The sequence below is a fragment of the Phascolarctos cinereus genome, unplaced genomic scaffold, assembly GCF_003287225.1.
Source record: "Phascolarctos cinereus isolate Bilbo 61053 unplaced genomic scaffold, phaCin_HiC Scaffold_9;HRSCAF=440, whole genome shotgun sequence".
NCBI classification, from domain to species: Eukaryota; Metazoa; Chordata; class Mammalia; order Diprotodontia; family Phascolarctidae; genus Phascolarctos; species Phascolarctos cinereus.
In genome coordinates this window covers 240866587-240887185 of record NW_027556402.1, presented here as the reverse complement: position 1 = coordinate 240887185, position 20599 = coordinate 240866587, and the positions used below count along the sequence as shown (strand labels likewise).

The 20599-nt window shown below is 46.4% G+C and overlaps 1 protein-coding gene across 1 annotated transcript in view; it reads right to left on the bottom strand.

The window, feature by feature from the left end:
• Positions 1-19702: 19702 nt before the first annotated feature.
• Positions 19703-20599, bottom strand: part of ALKBH3 (alkB homolog 3, alpha-ketoglutarate dependent dioxygenase) — a 49450-nt gene continuing 48553 nt past the window's right edge. The window contains exon 9 of the mRNA XM_021009759.2: positions 19703-20480. Coding sequence (XP_020865418.1) covers positions 20466-20480 — 15 coding nt within the window. The 3' untranslated portion in view covers positions 19703-20465. The remainder of the gene's footprint in view (positions 20481-20599) is intronic.

Genomic DNA, 20599 nt, shown 5'->3' with positions numbered 1-20599 from the left:
TGTACTAGGAATAAAGGGAAAGTCTTATGTCAACTTAACAAGAACAGGTTGAAAGAAGTATGGTTAGATATCAGTTTGTCTGCTCTGAGCTCAGTGAGAATTAATAGTGTGAAATTAATAATGTGATATGGCAGCTAAGAAAGCTAAGGCAACCTTGGGTTGACCTCAGAGCAGTACAGCCTCTAGGCACAGTGAATAGAAAGGCAGTACTGGAGTCAGGAAGCCCTAGATTTAATTCCCTTGTCCGACATACACTGACTGTGTGATCCGAGGCAAGACACATAAACTTTCAGCATCCCAGATACTGGGAACTCATTATCCTTCCCCCAAGATCTCCCCAACTCCTATCGTCCTATTGCTGTTGAGGGCCACAACGTCCTCCCGCTCCTCCAGACTCACAGTCCAGGACTCCTCACTAATTCTCGCCCCGCCCCACTCCCATCCCCATTTAAGTCATTGCCAACGTCTGGCAATTTCACCTTCTCTCAGTTACTGTCCCTTCTCTCCTCTGGCCTAGTCACTGCTCCAGTTCAGGCCCCCATCACTCATGCCTGGACTATTGCAACAGCTTCTGGTGGGTCTGTCTGCCTTAAGTCTCTCCCACTCCAGGCCATCATCCAATCAGCCACCAGAATGGTTTTCCTAAAGCACAGGTCCAACCACATCTCCCCTTCCCCACTCGATAAATGACAGCGGCTCCCTGTGGCCTCCAGGATCAAATGCAAAGTGCTCTTCATAACCTCCCCTCCCACCTTTCCAGCCTTCTTACACCTGATTCTCTGAAACGCTCTTTGATCAAGTGACCCTGGCTTCCTGGCTGTTCCCCAAACAAGACACTCCATCCTTTGGCTCTGGGCATCTCCTCTGAGATGCCCTCCCTCTTCCTCTCTGCCTACTGGCTTTCCTGACTCGCTTTAAGTCACTACTAAAATCCAACCTTCTACAGGAAGCCTTCCCCAACTCCTCTTAACTCCAGGGCCTTCATTATTTTCTATTTATCCTGTATAACGTTTGCTTTGTATATATTTGTTTGCATGTTGTCTCCCCCATTGGACTGGAAGCTTCTTGAGGGCAGGAATTGCCTTTGGCCTCTTTTTGTATCCCCAGGGCTTAGCTCCTTGCCTGGCACATAGTAGGTGCTTAATCAATATTAATTGACTAATTGTCAACTGTTGGAGGTACCATCATCCTCCCTCTCACCCTCTACCACAACCTCAGTGTTAGCTTTCACTCCGTTAGCACCTTCCCCTCTCAAAGTACCTCCCACCCACTCTGTATAGATCTTGTATCCACTTCCATGTTTTCATGTTGTCTCCCTCATTAGAATGGTAGGGGCCATCTTTTTGCCTTTTTTCATGTGTGTATCCCCAACACAGCACAGTGCCTAACATACAGTAAACACTAAGTAAATGTGTGTGGACTGACTAACTGCTGAATCTAAGACCATCGTTGCCCATCAGTTGCTGATCTGTTTGGTAGAGTGATTTTTTTCAAGGGGCAGCCCTGGACCCTAATCTGGCCCACCATTTGTTTTTGTATAGTCTGTAAGCTAAGAATGATTTTTACATTTTTAAATAAAGCTTTACTACTTTTTAAAATGTAAAAAGCAATGAAGTCAAAGTTCTAGACCAAAAATAAAGAAAGAAGTCCCACTGTTCCCTAGTCTGGTCAAACTACACCTGCAGTATTGTATTCAGTTCTAGGTACCATATTTTAGGAAAGCCAGACACTGTGCTCATCACTTTGCAAACATTATCTCATTTGATCCTTACAACAACCCTGAGAGATAGGTGCTGCTATTGTCCTCATTTTACAGTTGAGGAAACTGAGGCAAAACCAGGCTGGTTGGTTGGTTTTTTAAGTGACTTGCCCACAGTTGCACAGCTAGTTTGTATCTGAGACTGGATGTGAGCCCAGGTCTTCCTGACTTCAGATCCAGTGCTCTATCCAGTGGGCCACCAGCTGCTTTCAGAATGGGGGATGTCCAAAAAGGATCTCAAAGCAGGGCAGCCAGATCATATGAGCATCGGTGGAAAGAACTAGGGCTATTTAGCCAAGAGAAGACTTGATAGCTAGAAGAAGCTGAGACATAGCTGATCAAGAGTCAGCAAGACCTGGGTTCAAGTCCTGCTACTGAAATGTGCTGGCTGTGTGACCTTGGGCCATACACTTACAGGCTCCTCTCTAAGACTCTCAGTTGCACAGATTGATCTCCATTGAGAGATGGAATCCCTCAGGCAAGATACTTAAACTTCGGGGCAGCTAGGTGGCACAGCGGATAGAGCACCAGCCCTGGAGTCAGGAGGACCTGAGTTCAAATCCGGCCTCAGACACACAACACTAGCTGTGTGACTCTGGGCAAGTCACTTAACCCCAATTGTCTCACCAAAAAAAAAAGCATTAAAAAAAAAAGTTCCCTGTGTCTCAGTTGCCCCCAGTGTAAAATGAAGCTCCCTGCTCTTTATCCTATATCATTGGAAGAGCTGTCACATGGAAGAAGAAACTTACTCCACCTGGTCCCAAAGGGCAAAACCAGGAACGAAGTGTGGAAGTTACAAAGAGGGAAGCTTGGCCTTGTTATCAGGCCAGACTCTCAGACAATGAATGAAAGGCATTTGACCTTGGACAGGCCATTTAATCTCTGAGGACTTTGGCTTCCTGGTTCGTTGGGATGGTCACCTTCCAACACTGCACTGGACGCTCTGATCCCCAATGCCTGTTCCATGTCGCTGTCATCCTCTTTCCTTCCTTTTCCCAGCAGGTTCCTCAGATGAGAGGTCTGTACCCATACTTCCTCCCACAGATAGCTCTTCCGTTTATATTCACACCCTGCCTCCCCCAATTACGCTATAGGCTGGGGGACAGGGGCCATCTTTCTATTTCTTTTGTCTCTCCAGCCCAAGGCTCTCCCTCTCCAGAGCAAGGCTCAATAACTACTTCTCTGTGATGGTAACACCTCATCACTGTACTGGAACAACATTCGCAAAGATTGGTGACATCATTCTTGCCAAGCTGAATGGCTTTTTCTCCATCATCAGTTTTCTGACTTCTCTGCAACATGTCACAGCTCTGACCACCCTGCCCTCTCCTGGAAACTCTCAGCTGTGGTATGTGTATGCTCTCCCTGATTAATCTGCATTCCTTTGGCTGGCTCCTCTGCCTCCTTCCCCACCCACCATCCCCAACTTTTGGCTTTCTCTAGAGTTCAGTGCTTGGCACTTTCCTTCTCTGCCTTGATGTTTCCTCCTTTCCATTCTCATGATATCACTTTGACATGGTTGGACCTCCAATGTACATTGCTGATTCTGGAGCCCTAGCTGAGCTCCCTACATCTCTTATACGTATCCTTCTATCAACTTGAAGGTCCCACTTGGATGCCACCATCACCATCTGATCCAAACCATGCTCCTCACTTTCCTCCCCCAGCCAGTCCTCCCAGGGCCCCCTTCACTACTTTGGTCAATGGCACCACCAAGATTTTACCCTCTCTGGGGGTAGCCCTCGCTCTCTTATCCAAATCATGAGTCTCGCCATTTCCTTTCTGAGATGCTTTCTGTCTCTTATAGAAGGGATTACAGGCTCGCAGACTTAGAGATGGAACAGACCCATGAGTCCATCTGGCCCATCACTTCATTTTACAGTTGAGGAAACTGAGGCCCAGAAAGATGTTCCCAATATCACATAGGAAGAAAATGGAAAGATCTAATAAAATAATAACAAGCATTTATATAGTGCCTACCACATGCCAGGTACTGTGCTAAGTACTTTACAAATATAATCTCATTTAATCCTCACAACAGCCCTAGGAGGTGGGTGCTATTATTATCCCCTTTTTACAGCTAGGGAAACTGAGGCAGACAGAAGTTAAGTGATTTGCCCTGGGTCACACAGATAGTAAGTGTCTGAGGCAGGATTTGAATTTAGGTCTTCTTGACTCCAAGCCCAGTGTTCTGTGCACTATGGCGTCACCTAACTTCCCCTAGATCTGAACTCAGGTACTTTGGTACCAAATTCACTCTAACAGTGATGTCAAATTCAAATTAAAACAATGGCCTCTAAGTCATACTGAACAATCCCTGTGGACTTACTTGGAAAACCATATACGTGTATGTGTGTACACACATACATACGTGCATGTATGTATACATATGCACGTGTTTTTTATATATATGTATGGGATTTTTTTGTTAAAACACTAACACATTAAAAATAAATAAAAATAAAAAACCACTAACACATTAAAGTCAGAAACTACATTTTAATGTGGTTTGGGCCACACTTGGGAATGTTGTGGGCTCCATATAACCCATGGCTATGTGTCTGATGATTCTGTATTACAGCAGGGGCCCTCTAAGAATGATTCTTCCTCTCCTTGCCACTGATACTTACTGTCCAGAATCTCGCTTAGGATCATAGTACTCAGAATTAGAAGAGACCTTGGAAAACATCTGGTACAAACTCCTCACTTTTATCATTCAATCACTGAACATTTTTTAAGTATTTATTTCAGTCTTTATTTCTGCAGCATCTCCTACATGCCAGACACTGCTAGATGCTGGAGATACAAAGACAAAAGTGACATAGGACCTGCCCTCAAGTAGCTTCCATTCAATCAGGGAAGACAACATGTACATATGGATCTACAAAAGACATCCGAGGTGATCATGGAGGAGAGGGCAGGTGGGGATCAGGAAAGGCCTCAAGTAGAAGCTGGTTCGTGACCTAAGTCTTGAAGGAGCCTAGTCCTTCTTAGAGGCACCATTAGATTGTGAGCTCCTTGAGAGCAGGGACTGCTTTTGCCTTTCTTTGTACCCCCAGCACTTAGCACAGTGCCTGATGCCTAGTAGTTGGTTATTAATTAAATTAAATTAGTTTTAATTTAATTTAAAAGGTGATTTGACTTGAGGCAGAGGGGAAGAGAGAATGCATTTCAGGCAATACAAAGGCCCAGAGATGGGACTGGAGCATCTTGTATGAAGAAGAGTGAAGAAGCCCAGTTTGACTAAAGCACTGGGTGCTTTAAGGAAAGTAATGTGTACATTAAGACAGACTGGGAGCACGTTCTGAAGTGCTTTCCATGCTAACCACAAGAATTTATATTTAATCCTAGAGGTAATAGGAAGCCATGGGCATTTATTGAGATGGGGAATGATGAGGTCAGACCTGAGCTTTAGGGAAACCATCTTGGCACCTGGCTGGAAGATGTTTGTACTTGGAAGAGACTTGAGGAAAGACAATCAATTGAGGTCATCAAATGAGGGCCTGTAGAGAGGAAGGCTCGGGACAAAACCTTGGGTACATCTAGTCAGGGAGACATGATATAAATGGATGAATGGCTGGATGGATAGATGGATGGATGGATGGATGGAGCATTTATTAAGCACTTATTATGTAAGGCACTGTGCTAAGCACTGGGGATACCAATAGAAAAAAAAATAAGCCAGTCCCTGCCTTCAAGGAGCTCACATTCTAATAAGGGAGATAAAATAAATGGAAAGTTACAGCTGCAAAGTCAGATGGAAAAGTCCCATAGCCCTTAGGGTACAGCAGCAAAATATATCTTAATATCTATATAAGTCATTTCCACCCATAAAATGATATCAGTTTCCGCTGTTGAATTGATTTGGATGAGGACCCAGGAAAGAGATTGAAAAAGTCAGATAGGAAGGAGAAACAAAAGAAAACAATGTCACAAAAAAGGGAACTACGGTCCAGAAAGGTGAAGCCCATTGTCCCAGGTCACAAAGGTAGGAAGGATTTAAGTTTCTCCAGATTCAAATCCAGTCTTCTTTTCATTACACCCCATTGCTCCCCTCTGTCCCTTGCTTGGAGGATTCCCACAGCCACCTAAGTCACTTCCTGCCTCCGATCCATCCTGCAAATAGCTGTCAGTGTCATCTTCCTAATATGTGGCTTCATGACACTCTCCTACTCATCATCCTTCAATGGCTCCCTATGAATCATCTCTACAATCTGGTTTCAACTTCCTTATACAACTTTATCTGGGAAGGCAGGATAGAATAATGGATGGGAATGCTGGCTTGAAAGCAGGAAAACCTGGGTTCTAATCCTGCCTCAGATACTTATGAGCTATGTGACTTTTTCTATTTCTTCATTTGTCAAAATGAAGGATAATGACAGTATCTACCTTTCTGGATTCTTTTTTGTATGAAGTGAGATCATTTGCGTAAAGTACTTTGCAAACCTAAAGGGCCATAAAGTTTGAACCGTCATTATTATTACTGTTTCCCAAACAGATCCCAACCAGTGATAGCGCCATGCTGGTCTCACCAATGTGCCAGGCTTCTTCCCACCTCCGTGCCTTTGCTTAGCCTTGCCCAGCCTGAGATGCCTTCCATATTCCTGTTCAATATAGCCATCCTTCCAACTCCACTTCAGGTCCGACTTCCTTCAGGCAGCCTTCTCTGGCCACCCCACCTCATGTGCTCATCTGTACTTATCATTTTGGTAATTAATCATCTACTGTCCTGTATGTTTATGTCTTGTTTCCCAAATTAGATTTAGAAGCAGCTTGAGCAGAGAGATTTACCACCCAGGAGTGCCCAGTGGGTGTGGCATAAATTCTCTGTAAAGAGAGTTATGCTGAGTCCCAAACCTGAACAGAAATGATCTTTAACAGCCAGAGGAAAAAAGGGAAAATGTAACATGACCCCCACAGGGCTCTTCTTGGAACTCACTCATCACTCATTCCATCTGGGATTTGTCAGATGACTGAATTAAGTGAGGGAAGAGTCAGAGAAATCAGAATGTGAAATCCTAGGTTAGCAGGCCCATTAGGTTTGGGGAGCACATGGCTCCGGTTGGGGAAATCTGGGATTCCACTGGGAGCTCTCTGGCAGCTTCTCATCTGAGCATCTTCTTCAGCCTGGCCCATCAGCTCTCCCAAGAGGACCTGCAAATGCTGTGACTCTAACAAGATAAGAGCCAAACTCATGGATTTTCCATTTTGACTATCCCTCCCGGAGTGATTGACTCTGTGTCCCTGACTGGCTTTGACTGAAAAGCCGCTGGAGAATGCTACAGCAGTACCATGGGATGGGGGGGGGGGCCCTGGACACCCCCCAAAATGGGAACAATAATGAAGGACATTCACACAGCATTTAAAAAGCACACACATTTGTATAGCTGGCTAAGGCTTGCAAAACACTTTAGGTCTATTATCTCCTTTCAATCGATTTAGTACTTACTATGTTCCAAGCACTGTGTTTCAGGGTACAATGAATGGCAAAAACCAAACAAAATGAAACAAAAAACAAAAAAACCCTGTCCCTGCTCTCAAGGGGCTCACATTTTAATGGGGGAGAACATTTGAGCCTTACAACCCTGTGATATAGGTGCTATGATTATCCCTGTTTTATAGATGAAGAAACTGAGGCTCAGACCAGATCAGTGACTTGCCCAGGGTCACAAGGCTAGAACGTGTCTGAGGAGGGTTGTGTGTCCCAGTCCTCCCGAGTCCGGGGGGAACACTCTCTCCACTTCATGATGATACCCCTTTATTTGAAGGTTTGCAAAGTGTTAGTCTCATATTGTCTCCTGGTTTATCCCAGCCATCCTCCTCCTGCCAACTGGACCTCAGAGGATGGCTGCCTCTGGAGCAGCTAAGCCACTTCCTGCCCTGGGCCAGGAGGTCCTGACTAGTGAGGGCTCAGAGATCTCAGCAGCCCCAGAACCCCAGCCCTCATCTTTTTTCCACACTGCCTCATCTTGACTCCTTCCCCCACCTTCGATTTCTTACTCTGGTTCCATTGCTTCTGGAAAGGGCATCTCAAGTCACCTGCCTGCTGGTGCTCATCAACATCCCTATGACTTGAAGCCAAAACAAGACCAAGCCGGACCCAAGCACCCCTCCATCGCAGTCACCCTGGTCCTGTTACATCACCTGCTGCAATGTAAGCTCCTTGATGGCAGCAGCTATCTTTGCTTGGTAGGGCCTGGCACAGTAGAAACACTGAAGAAATACTTTTTCACTCATTCATCCATTCGATACATCCATATTCTCATACTGAGAATACTCTTCTCCCTGCCGCAGCAATGCCTACAGATGCACCGTGAAACATGTCACTGGAGGGAATCTCCCCACTTGGGCAAGACTGAGTATAACTTGTTTGACAATTAGGCATTGAGACCTCCCCCTCTGCCCCAACCTTACACACACACACACACACACACACACACGCACATGCACGTGCACACTGGGAACACTTGATTCCTAATTCCACATCAGCAGATGACCCACTGGAAAGGGCTCCACACACCCCAGAAAGGGATGCCTGGGGCCAGAGAGGCTAGAAATTATCTAGGTCCTTCTGATAAGTTAGCAGGTGCAATGGGTCTCAACTCATTTCAGCTCAACTAACCTCTAGCACTGGTAGCAGATGCTATGACCAAGTGAGCAACGTGATGGGGGATGTTTCACGGAACAGCCTCAGGTGAGACTTCAGGCCAGGTCCCAAGGTGTCCAGCCACCTTCTCCCGACATTTAATTGACTTCCTCTCAGAAAAACACTGGTCACCATGTAATGCCTTTTGGCTTGTGATCTCCAAGCACACAAATACACTCAGGAAGGCAACGTGATGTCATACAAGTAACAACCCATAAATCAGGAGACTTGGGTCCTAGCCTGCCTCTACCAGTGACTCGAGGGATGAGCCTAAGCAACACAATTCAGAGCTGGAAAGGACCTTGGAACCTCGCCCTCTCATGTTACAAATGAGGAGACTGAGGCTCAGGAAAATGACTTGGCCAAGGTCACACAAGTAGTAAATAGGAAAGGTGTTATCTGAAGCCAGGTCCTTGGACTCCAAACCCACCATGCCAAGCCTCTAAGAGGCTGATGGTAACAATGGTGTTTGGCAGTTAGGTGCGTGACCCAAAGGTCCTAACCCCTCAGCTTCTTGCTAAGTGGCACAGTGGACAGAGTGCCAGGCCTAGAGTTAGGAAGCACTGAATTCAAATCTGGCCTCAGATGCTACCTATGTGACCCTGGGCAAGTCGCAAGCCCTTTTGGCCTCAGTTTTCTCATCTGTAAAGTGGGGATAATCATTGCACCCACCTCCCAGGGTTATTGTGAGGATCAAATGAGATAATCATCAGAAGGTGCTCAGCACAGTGCTTGGCATATGGGAAGTGCTATATAAATGTTAGCTATTATTTCATCCCAGCTCGTCCATAAATTGTGACTGCAGGGACTGAATCTAATGCAATTTTTAGACACTCAGCACAGAGCTCCTCACTCCTTGAAGGCAGAAACGTTTTCCTTTGCTCTTTGTAACCCCAGCAATCGCACCTAGACCAGTGTCTGGCACATAGCAGATGTTTAATAAACGCTTAATGGACTGGAGCAGATAGTAGGAGCTTTTAAAACATATGTTTAACTGAAAAATCTCTAGGCTCGATTTCTTCCCAGCATTCTCTCTCGTCCCAGGCCAAAAGGAGTCTCAAGTCAGACTGCTTGGGCTGGCCTTGAGCTTGAACCCTAAGTATCTGGCATCACATTCTGAGGAAGAGGCCACTCGAGCTGAATTTACAGGCCATTCCAGATGGTGTATTTCCTAAGAAAAAAATCCACGGAGTGCTATTTGTGAGCAGAAATGTTTTTGTTTGGATCCCACTTTGGCACAGATCTAGGCTGTTTTTCTGCTGTGGAGCCTTGGGTCTAAGCTCTGCAGGGCCCCTCTGGCCTGCATCTTGGCAAAACCGCCCGAGAACCTGCCTGCAAACCCAGAGATCAGCAAATATATCTGCAGGTCCTGCTTCCTGCTCCAGCTAAATTTCCTCATTCCTTTAAACATGGGCACAGACTTTTGGTAGGCAAGCCAATTAGCCCTTTGCCCCTACCTATGTGCAAGGTTACAGTTGGTCAGTCAGTCGGTCAATGAGCATTTTGTTAACACGCCAGACACTGTGCTGAGTGCTGGGGACACAGAGAAAGGAAAAGAGAAAACACAATGCCTGGCCTCAAGGAGCTTTCTTCTAGACAAGAGGACAACACGTACAAGATGGGTAGGTACAAGATGTCTACATGGACGGCGGATGGCCTTGGAGGAGGAGGAGGCTGGGAAAGGCTCCTGCAGGAGGTGGGATCTGAAATGAGCCCCGAAGGAAGACTGGGAAGCCAGGAGGCAGAGGTGGGGCGGAGGGAGAGCATTCCGGGTGTGGGGAATGAGCATCTGCCGATGAAGCGTCTTGGGTGACCCACAGCCTCATGCACTCTCTGGCCACCAAGAAGATGGTAGCCTGGGTCACCCGCCAGGAGATTAAAGTCACACAGCTTGTGAGTGTCTGAGTCCGGCTTTGAACTCAGGGGTTCCTGATTTGAAGCCCCGTGCTCTGTGCACTACAGCGCCCCCAGCTGCCTTTACTAAGCACTTACCATGTGACACATATTGGGCTAAGTCCAGTCTTGGAGGAAGAGCTTGGGAGGAAATAGAATGAGTTTAGTTTTGGCCTGGTTGTGTTTAAGATGTCTACAAGTTTGAGATGTCTAACAGGCGGCTGGCATGGGCAGCTAGGTGGCTCAGTGGATAGAGTGCCAGGCTCGTCATTCTGAGTTTCAAATTGGGCCTCAGACACTAGCTGTGTGACCCTGGGCAAGTCATTTAACTCCTTATGCCTGCTTCGTCATCTGTAAAATGAGCCAGAGAAGGAAATGGCAAACCACTCCAGGATCTTTGCCAAGAAAACCCCAAATGGATCACGAAAAGTCAGACATGACTAAAATGACTGAATGACAAAACAGGTGTGTGTGTGTGTGTGTGTGTGTGTGTGTGTGTATGTGTGTGTGAGTGAGAGAGAGAGAGAGAGAGAGAGAGAGAGAGAGAGAGAGAGAGAGAGAGAGAGAGAGAGAGAGAATGAATGTGTAAATTCTGACTTCTATGGGAACTCCTTAATTTGAAAGCTCCCCCCTCCTATATACATCAGCAACTCCTTAAAGATCTGTAGTCTCAGAGGCTGGCTTGGGGCAATGAAAATTAAATCACTTGCCCCTCTCTCCACTAGTCTCTTATCTGCTAATATCCCCCTGCACACACCCACGGTTCCAGCCAGACTCCTATGCTCTCACTCCTTCCCTGCCCTCTACTCCCCCCACCAGCCACCTTACCCATTACTACACCTTTGTGCCCATCTCCACAGCCTGGAATGGCCTCCGGATCCTGCCCACATTGAGGGCCCAGCTCACACCCCAGCTCCTCCACTGAGTCTTCCTCCCAATATGTATGAATGGAGGAACCAAGCATTTATGAAGCTCTTCCTACATACGAAGCACTGCGCTAAGTAATTTTCTATACAAACAGAAAGTCAAAGACAGTCCCTGCTCTCAAGAAGCTCACATTAGATGGAAGAGATAAATACCCACAGGAGGTTTCACCTACAAGTGAGAAGGTCCCAAGGTCACAGATGTTATTTGTCCTCCATTCTCAAAGAGGACCATGACCTCAGGGAGGTGACGCCATGACTTGCACGTGAATTGGTTTTAAGTGAGGCAGGGCTGTGTAAAGTCACCAGCCTCACTCTCTCCTCTACTCTTTGCACTGGGAATCGTGATTGTCTTGTCATCAATATCCTCAGCAATGACAGGCTGCAACATGTGACGGCCGGATGGGCTGGCCTCCAGGAAGTCAAGGAAGACCCGGATGCGGGTCCTGTCTCTAATACAAGCTGGGTGGCCATGGGCAAGTCACTTAATCCCTCAGTATACTCTCTCAGATGATAAACTGCAGCTCTGCAGAGGTGGAAAGAGTTAACACATCAGGAACTTTAGACATTGCTGATAATCACACATTTGAACCAACCCCTCGACAAATGAGAAGCAAACTTACATTCCTATGGACCTGAGATGCAGTTCTTGGGGTGGGCAAGTTAGCTTCCCTTCCTGCAAAAAGAAGGGCTTTGACCAGCCCCGGCTCCGAGAATGCACTTCTGCTGCCCGGAAGCGCTTTGTGCAGTCGCCTGGGCAACCCATCCGAGCCCTTCTGCTTGCTCCCTTCCTCTAGTGGGTCGGTAATGGTGACCTGATCGAAGGGCCCTTGGAAGCCCAACTCTGACCACCACTTCCCTTTACTCCGCCCAAGCCCCTCTTCATGCTACCAAGCTAGCTTCACCTCTGGTCCGTTCCACGGTCCCTCGGCTGGCTCACCAGGAGAGGCAGAGATCGCTGCTTCCTGCTGAAGACAGACTGCAGGGATTTGCTCATTTGCTCCTGAGCAGAGTACAAATCCTCCCCCATTCTTCTCAGAGCTCCCAAAGCTGCCATCCTGGAGTGGAGCAGGGGAGAGTAGGGAGGTGCCTGGTAATGCCGCTGCACCCTGGGGGCCCATTGATAGAGATGAAGATACAGTGGGTCTCACTTAGGAAGAGTCAGAACTAATCTCTTTGGAGATTGTGCAAAACTTCTACTCCAGGAAGGACAGAGGGTGGCTGATAAACTGCAGGGAAAACACGTCTGCGCCTGGCTTTAGGCCCCCGTGTGATTGGGGACCCCACAGGTGCAGTCTCCTTCCCTCATTCCCCTGCTCTTCTGTATTTCTCTCAAGACACACTTGGCCAGCAAACTTCCATCGGGGGCAGCCTGACACGCCCAACCAGGCACTGGGGGCCAAGAAAGCTTCCTGAACAATAAACAGATCTAACCATGATTCCAGAGAATGGACGGTGAAACACGCTGCCCACTTTCTGACTGAGGGGTCGTGGACTCCAGATGCAGAATGAGTCAGACATTCTGGGCTATGGCCAATGAAGGCATCGCTCTGTTCAATGCAGATTTGCTACAAGGGTTTTTGCCTCCTTTTCTGAACAGGGCGTGTGGCACATGAGAGACAAAAATGTTTAACTGCCACAAAAAACAAATTTAATAGTAAATAGGTCTCCGTGTACATATGTACATAAATGTAATGCTTTAGATTTAGAGTCCAAGGACCTGGGTTCAAATCCTATCTCTGATAATTATCAGTTGTGTGACTTTGTTGGTATTCAGTCATTTCAGTCATGTCCAATTCTTTGTGACCTCATTTGGGGTTTTCTTGGCAAAGATACTGGAGTGGTTTGCCATTTCCTTCTTTAGCTCATTTTATAGATGAGGAAACTGAGGCAAAGAGAGCTAGGTGACTTGCCCTGGGTCACACAGCTAGTGAGTGTCTGAGGCCAGATTTGAACGCAGGAAGATGAGTCTTCCAGACTCCAGGCACTTAGCTACCCTCTGTGACACTGGGCAAGTTACTAAATCTGGGCCTTGGCTGCCCCATCTGGAAGGGGGGAGTGTGGACTCAGTGGCCTCTGAGGTCCCTTCCAGCTACTGATCAATCACTTTCAGGATCAAAAAGCACTCTCCACACATGACCTCGTTTGGTCCCTACAACAACCTGTGAAGTAGGCACGACAGGTATTATCATCTCCACTCTCCCGATGAGGACCCTGAGAGTCGCATCGGTAGTGTTTGAGGCTCATTTTTCTGAAAGCAGGGTACCGTTCAGTGGTATCTATTTCACCATGATTCTCCCCCACCTCCACCCGGTGCCCTCTCAGGCTCTTCCTTTTCCTGTTTTCCCCTAATTCAACTCTACGACTAAAACAACCCAGCCCAGTCACAGGCCTCCTCGTGGCCAATTCTAACGGGTTTTTAGAACACGGTCCAGAACTGAAAACAGGTGTAATTGATGAGCAGAAATCTGAGTGACTTCCCTAGATAGACAGAGGCCGGCTTCGGATGGCAGGAGGCACAGATGGGAAACTCCTCCCAAAGCCACAGAATTTGAATTAAAAGAAAAAAACCATAATTAATAGACAGTAGGTCAGTTCTGGAGAGGAATTTCATCTGTTGATGAAACCACGAATAAGTGAAGATTTCAACAAATAAAAGACATCACTATGGAAACATTAGGCTTTGTAAGAGAAAAACAAAGCAACCAAAGCTTCCAATTGTACACGCTAAGTGTTCATGACCAGAAAAGGCAAAGCAGGGGTGCTGAGGCCAAGTGAAAGCTGCCGAGAAGTCAGGGGGCCATTCTTAGCTGCAGGGATGCTTAGCATTTCTCACAACTTCCTCCAAATCCTCCCCCATCCACAGCCTCCCATGTTACAAGCTGCTCCATCCACAGCTGGTCCAAGAGATCGCTCATTCCCTCAGTGAACCAAGATGTCGGCACTCAGGACACAAGGGGTAGCCTCACGCCAGCTCTAGGGACAGGGCAAAAAGAGGATGGAAAAGCACAGGAAAATCCTTAATAAGAACAAGCTGACGAGAAGTAGTTATGGATGGTTAAAACCCCCCTTTACTTCAGTAACAGTGGCAGTATCTGTTGCTGGAAGGGGCTGCAAGCAAGGAATAAGGGCATGATGTACCCAGTGGGTACATCATGTCCACCACTAGAATGTAAGCTCTCTGAGTTCAAGGGGCTATCTTGTTTGTCTCTGTATCCTCAGCAACTACCACAGGACTTTGCAGATTATTAAATTTTATTAAATTATTATTAAATGAATGTCATTTAGTAAATTCTGACTGAACTGAATTATGACACTTTGGGACCTGAAGATGGACTCTGTGATACAGGACCTGGGATTCCTCAGGTAACCATTTATAGAGGAATGAGATGCCTGATACCTATACTATAAACAGATGGCTAGATAGTGGGGAATGGATGATTAGAAGGAGATCCTTGCGTGTCCTGGCAAGTCAAGAATAATGAAAAGTTGGGAAACACTGCTCAGAGTCAATTCACCAAAAACCTGAGAAAAAGGGGAGCTTAAAAGGAACAAGAAATGACCTTTCAGATCTATGAAGAAGGAAAGCATTCATGAAGAAATAAGGAACAGAGAGGATCACAGAAGATAGGATGAACAATTTTGAATGCATAAAATTAGAAAATTTTTGCATAAACAAAACCAATGTAGCTAAAATTAGAAGGGAAATAGGTAACTGGGAAGATAAGGAATTGGTTCAATTCTAGTCAGTCAATAAACATTTACTAAGCACCTACTATGTGCCAGGCATCATGCAAAGAGCTAGGGATACAAAAAGAGACAAAAGACAGTCCCTACACTCTAAGACCTCACAGTCTAGTGGGGAAAGACAACAAGAAAAACATGCACAAACAAGTTAATACAGGATAAACAGGGAATAAGGGAGAAAAGGCACTAAAATTAAGGGGGGGTTGGAAAAGGCATCTTATAGATGAGATTTTAGTTGGGAGGGAAAAGAGGAGACAGGACAGAACCCTGACGGACATCTATGGTTTGAGGGTGTGACCTACATGGGGATCCAGCAAAGGCTGCAGACAAATAGTGTGATAGGTAGGAGACCCAGGAGAGAGCAGTGTCCCAAAAACCTAGAGAGAAGAGAGTGAAGAAGAGAGAGTGATCAATAGCGTCACAGGCTGCAGAGGTCAAGGAGGATGAGGACTGGGAAAAGGCCATTGGATTTGGCAAGTAAGACATCACTGATAACTTTGGAGAAAAGAAGTTTTGGTGGAATGATGAGGTTGGAAGACATATTGTAAAGGACTGAAAAGAGAGGTGGAGTGGAGGCATCTATTGTAGACAGCCTTTTTCAAGGTGTTTAACTACAAAAGGCAAAAGAGATATAGAACAATAATTAGGTGGGATAGAAGTACCAAGTAAGGATCTTTTGAGGACAGGGGAGGCATGGGCATGTTTGCAATCTGTAGGGAATGAGCCGGTAGAGGGAGAGACTGAAGTGAAAGAGTAGATAAGACCAAGCTGTTGGAGGAGGATAGAATGGGATCATTCTGCAGGTAGACGGGTTAGCCTTGGTAAGGAGGAAGGCCAGCTTTTCATGTGAGGCAGGAGTATAGGAGGAGATAGTGGCACCTGAGTGATGAGATGAGGAAGAGGGAAGGAGAGGGAGCTCTCAGTGAATGGTCTCAATTCTTTCTGTAAAAAGGAGTCAAGATTCTCAGCTGAGAGGGCTGAGGGAGGGGGAGCCATGGGAGACTTAAGGAGACACGAAAGGTTTGGAAGAGCTGCTGTGGACAGCAGAATAATGAGCTGATGAGGTAGGTGTAGTACAATTGTTTCGCAGCAGTGAGGGCCCAGTTACGATTGTGTAACACAAATTCGCAGTAGACCTGATCGGAACGGTTGAATTATTTTCTCTACCATCATTCAGCAGCAGTGGATGGTGCTAGTGATCCAGTGTCAGGACACAATCAGTGATTTGGTAAGAAAGCAAGGGAGACAAGAAGAGGACAGTGGGGGATGAACCGGTTCACCAAGGGGTAAAGAGAGAGAAAAGTGGAGACAACGGCTAGTGCAAGGGAGATGGCATGGGAGAGAACCGAGGGGTTGAGGGACTGGAGGTTATAACGAGGATGAAGAGTGGAGTTTGGTAAGGGAAGGGAGAGGGAGAGGTGGAAAGCCTAGAGATTACAGTTGGATAAGGTGGTCTAATACGGTGCCAACATCTTCGTGTGTCGCTGAGCTGGGTGGAGGAGTAGGCCACAGGAAGTGAGTAGGCTGAAGAACTGAGTGGTTAGGGCTTTTGAGGGAGAGTCAATATCTATGTCTGAAGTCCCCTTGTATGAGGGCAGGAATTGGGGAGGAGAGAAAAGTTGTGAGCCATTGACTGAACTCACTGAGAAAGGGAGTGACCTGGAGGTCTGCAGAGAAGAGCTACCAGGATTTTGATTGGGTGCTAGATATGAACAGCATGGACCTCAAAAGGAGGAGAGATGACTGAATGATGGAGGTAGGGGGAGAACCTGGAAGTGGCCATGGGGAACAAGGAGCATCCCAACTCCTCCTCCTGACTGGTGAGCCGAGGAGAATGAGAGTACCGGAAGGATGCTCAGGAGTTTGTGTTACCAGCGGGAGCCAGTTTCAGTAAGAGCTAGGAGACGTAAAAAATGGGAGAGGAAATGATTTAGGATGAAGGGAAGTTTGTTCTTTAGGACAGGCATTCCAGGGGGCATACTGGAAGGGCTGAGTGAGGCTTGGCTGGAACTTTGGGGTGGGAGGATTGAAGGGGTGGGGGGATGGGCAATGGGATTTGCATGATGACCTATAGGGTTTCAGAGTCAATGGCATGTGTAGAATATGAGCAGGAGGGGAAGGTGTCACTCTTCTTCCCAAAGAAGGCTGGAGATTGGACTGAAGATGGGTGTAGCACGAGATGGAAGGCCCTGTTTCACTCTTCCTCTTCCCCCTGAAGGCTGGAAATTAGGCAGGAAACAGTGTGGCAGGAGATGGAAGTCAACCACAGAAGGAAGTCTGGATTCCCACTGACTTTCCTCAAGGTTCTGGTGCAGCAGCAGATGAAAGATCAAAGGGAAGGCTGGTCCTCTTTGACTGGAGGTTCTACACATCCCAGCTGGGAGATGAGGCTGGTAGCTGGAGGTGGGAGATGCCTTGTACTGGCCCAGCCTGGCCCCTTGCCACCTTCCCACAGGGGACAGCAGGAGATGGCAGGCTCTCAGGGTATGGCCCTCCACCCCCAGGATCTCCCCATATTGGTGCTGGACTTTGTGGGGACATCCAATCGGCTTCAGCCCTACTGTAGCACAATACTCCCAAATTCAAGCAACCCACCAGCCTTGGCCTCCCCTGAAGATTAGGGAGTGCCACTACGCATGGCTCCTTTGCCTTACAAACAGAATAGAGTGAACTTGCCAACCTGATTCCCATCATTAGTAAAACATGTGTCTTTGGGATTGGATTAGTGGCAGTTACTAAAAATTTCCCACCTGCCTAGCAGTCTTCCCTGAAATCAGTAACCTCTTTCACTCCTCAACCACTGTACAATTTTAAATGACTCGCTTTAGTGTAGGGGGAGAAATGGCACCACTTGCATATGGTGTTAATTGTCCTGCTGAGTGAAAGGTAATTCCTCAGTGCAAAAAAATGTTTTTAAATTTCAAATCAACTCCAGCAAAAGAGGAAGTCAAACCATCAGATAAATGTAATCCTCAAATAAAAAGAAAACATTTCTTAAAATCAAGAGAAGCAACCCTGATTCAGATCACCTTAGCAGAAGAAGCTATAATAAGTTAAGCAACCTAGGTGCTACATGGATATAGAGCACTTAGAGATGGATGAATGAATGAATGGAATGAATAAATGACAGGTTTTTAGACTTGGGAGTTGGAAGGGACCTCAGAGATCATTTAATGTGACCCAAATTCTACCATGAATCCCAGCTGTGACACCCTTCATCAAATGTCCTCTAAGTGCTGCCCTCATGACAAGGAAATCACTTCTTCCCAAAAATGGCCCATTTGGAAGCATGGGCAGTGGAACTGGTTTTTGGCCTGGAGCTCTATCACTTCCTGAACCTCTGTGACTCTGGACAGGTCTCTCAACCTCTCCAGGGACCAAATTCCTCATCTATAAAATGAAGGGGCAGGACTAGCTCATCTCTATATCCCTTTTGAAGCAAGAACCCTATGATCTCTGACAAAGGTCTGACATCCAGAACATACGGGGAACCGACAGAAATTTTAAAGACTAAAAACATCCCTGACAGACAAATCAAAGGACAGGAACATTTTCAAAAGAAATACAAATGACCACCAACTACACAAAAATGATTTCAAATCACTAATAATAAAGGAAATGCAAATCAAAATTCCAAGGTTCACCTCACTCACATCAAACTGGCAAGAGTGACAAAAGACAGAAATATCCAGATCAGAAGAGTAATGTGAAGACAGCCACAGTGATGCACTGTTGGGGACGACAGGCAGGGAGCTGAAAAATTAGTTCAACTGCACTTAAAAAAAAAGTTTGGAATTATGTGAGAAAGTTACCCCAAAATTTAAAATTCCTTTAAAAGTTTCTTTTAACCAGCCATCCCGGGTCATATAGTGCCTAAATACCAAGGGGATCAAGGACGGCAAGAATGGTCCCATATGTGCCGCAATACTCACAGTACAAAACCGTACTCATTATTTCCCTGCCTCCCCTCTTCCTAAGTTCTCTGTTACTGGCCAGGGCACCCCCATCTTCCTCATACCCCGGTATCTTCAATTCTTCACTTTCTCTCTTCCCCCACATCCAAACTTGCTCTACATTTATACATGTCCCACATGGGCCCCTTTTGATTCCCTGCCATAACTCCCCCCTTGGTGCAGGCCTTTATCACCTCATGCCTGTCCCATTACAAAGGCCTTCTCACTGGTCTCCCTGACTTAAGTCTCTTTTGGTTCCAGTTGGCCCTCACTCGTTTGACTCTTGTCAAAATAATCTCCCTAAAAGCACAGGTCTGACCATGTCATCCCCCCATTCAGTAAACTCTAGTGGCTTCCAACAAATCCTATTCGGAAACCAAAGCCATTTATAACATGGCCCCCTCCTAAACCTTACTCCTTCCTTCATCCCAGTGTCCACGACACTCCATCTCCTGTCTCCAGGCATTTTCATTGACTGTCCCCTATGCTTGGAATTCTGTTCCCCTTGCATCTCTGCCTTCTAGATTTGCTGGTTTCCTTCAAGTCCCACTTAAAATTCCACATTCTGTGAGAAGCCATTCTAGATCCCCCTAAAGGATCACACCTTCCTCCTATCATCTCTAATTCATCCCTCATACATCGTTTGTACGTAATCGTTTGCACGTTGTCTCCATTAGACTCTCCGTTGAGAGCAGGGCCTTTGTTTTTTGTGGGGGGGGGGGCTGGCTTTCTTTGTATTTCCAGCACACAGCACGATGCCTAGCATCTTGGAGGTACTTAATAAAGGCTTACTGACTAGTCATGTTTATTGTGGTAGCAAAAAACTGTGAACAAACTGGGGAATGGCTAAGCAGAGTGTAACTTTGTAATGGAACGCAATTTGGCTGTAAGGACTGATGGATACGAAGGATTCAGAGAAACATGGCAAACCATGAACTGATGAAGAACAGGGCGAACAAAGTCAGGAGAATGTATATTGACTGCAATAATGCAACGACTAATAGTTCCACATGACTGATGCTGGAAGATGATTCCTTCTTTTCTACAGAGAAGTGGATTAAGGGCTAGAGACTGCTATTTACTGCTATAGAGGACTCTCCTTAGCTGTCATTTTTTTTTAAATAAAGATAGGGACTGTGTGGGATGGGGCGACCTACTACAAAACCAAAAACTGAAATGCATCAGTAAAACACGGCACCCATAAATGGCTACAATATTCCAGATGTCTTCCGACTAGGAAAGAACAGAGCAGGTGAGACACCTTGCTCCGTCTGGACACTGGACGGTCACTGAAGACTTCTCTGAAGTATCGCCTCTCGCTGCTGACTCAGCCTGAGCTCACAAGTGCTGTTCAGTAGGCATCACTCTAACAGAAACAGCAAGATGCAGGTGTGAAGCTTACAGCCGTCAGTCTGAGATATGTGAAGAAATGATTCTGCAACAGGAAGGATCTTGAAAGACCTGTATAGTCTGCTGCTCCACAGGAATGAAAGAGGAGATTCCAAACGACCATGACTGAATCCATCACCCAGTGGGCTGCTTGGCTAATGCTGGTTAGCCTGTCAACAAGAAAGAGTGGGAAACACGGTGGAGGTTTGCTTTTACTTTGACAGAAAGCATTCATATCTCCCTCGAAAATACCACGTTCTGTAAAGTGCCTCATATTCTTTGGAGGAAA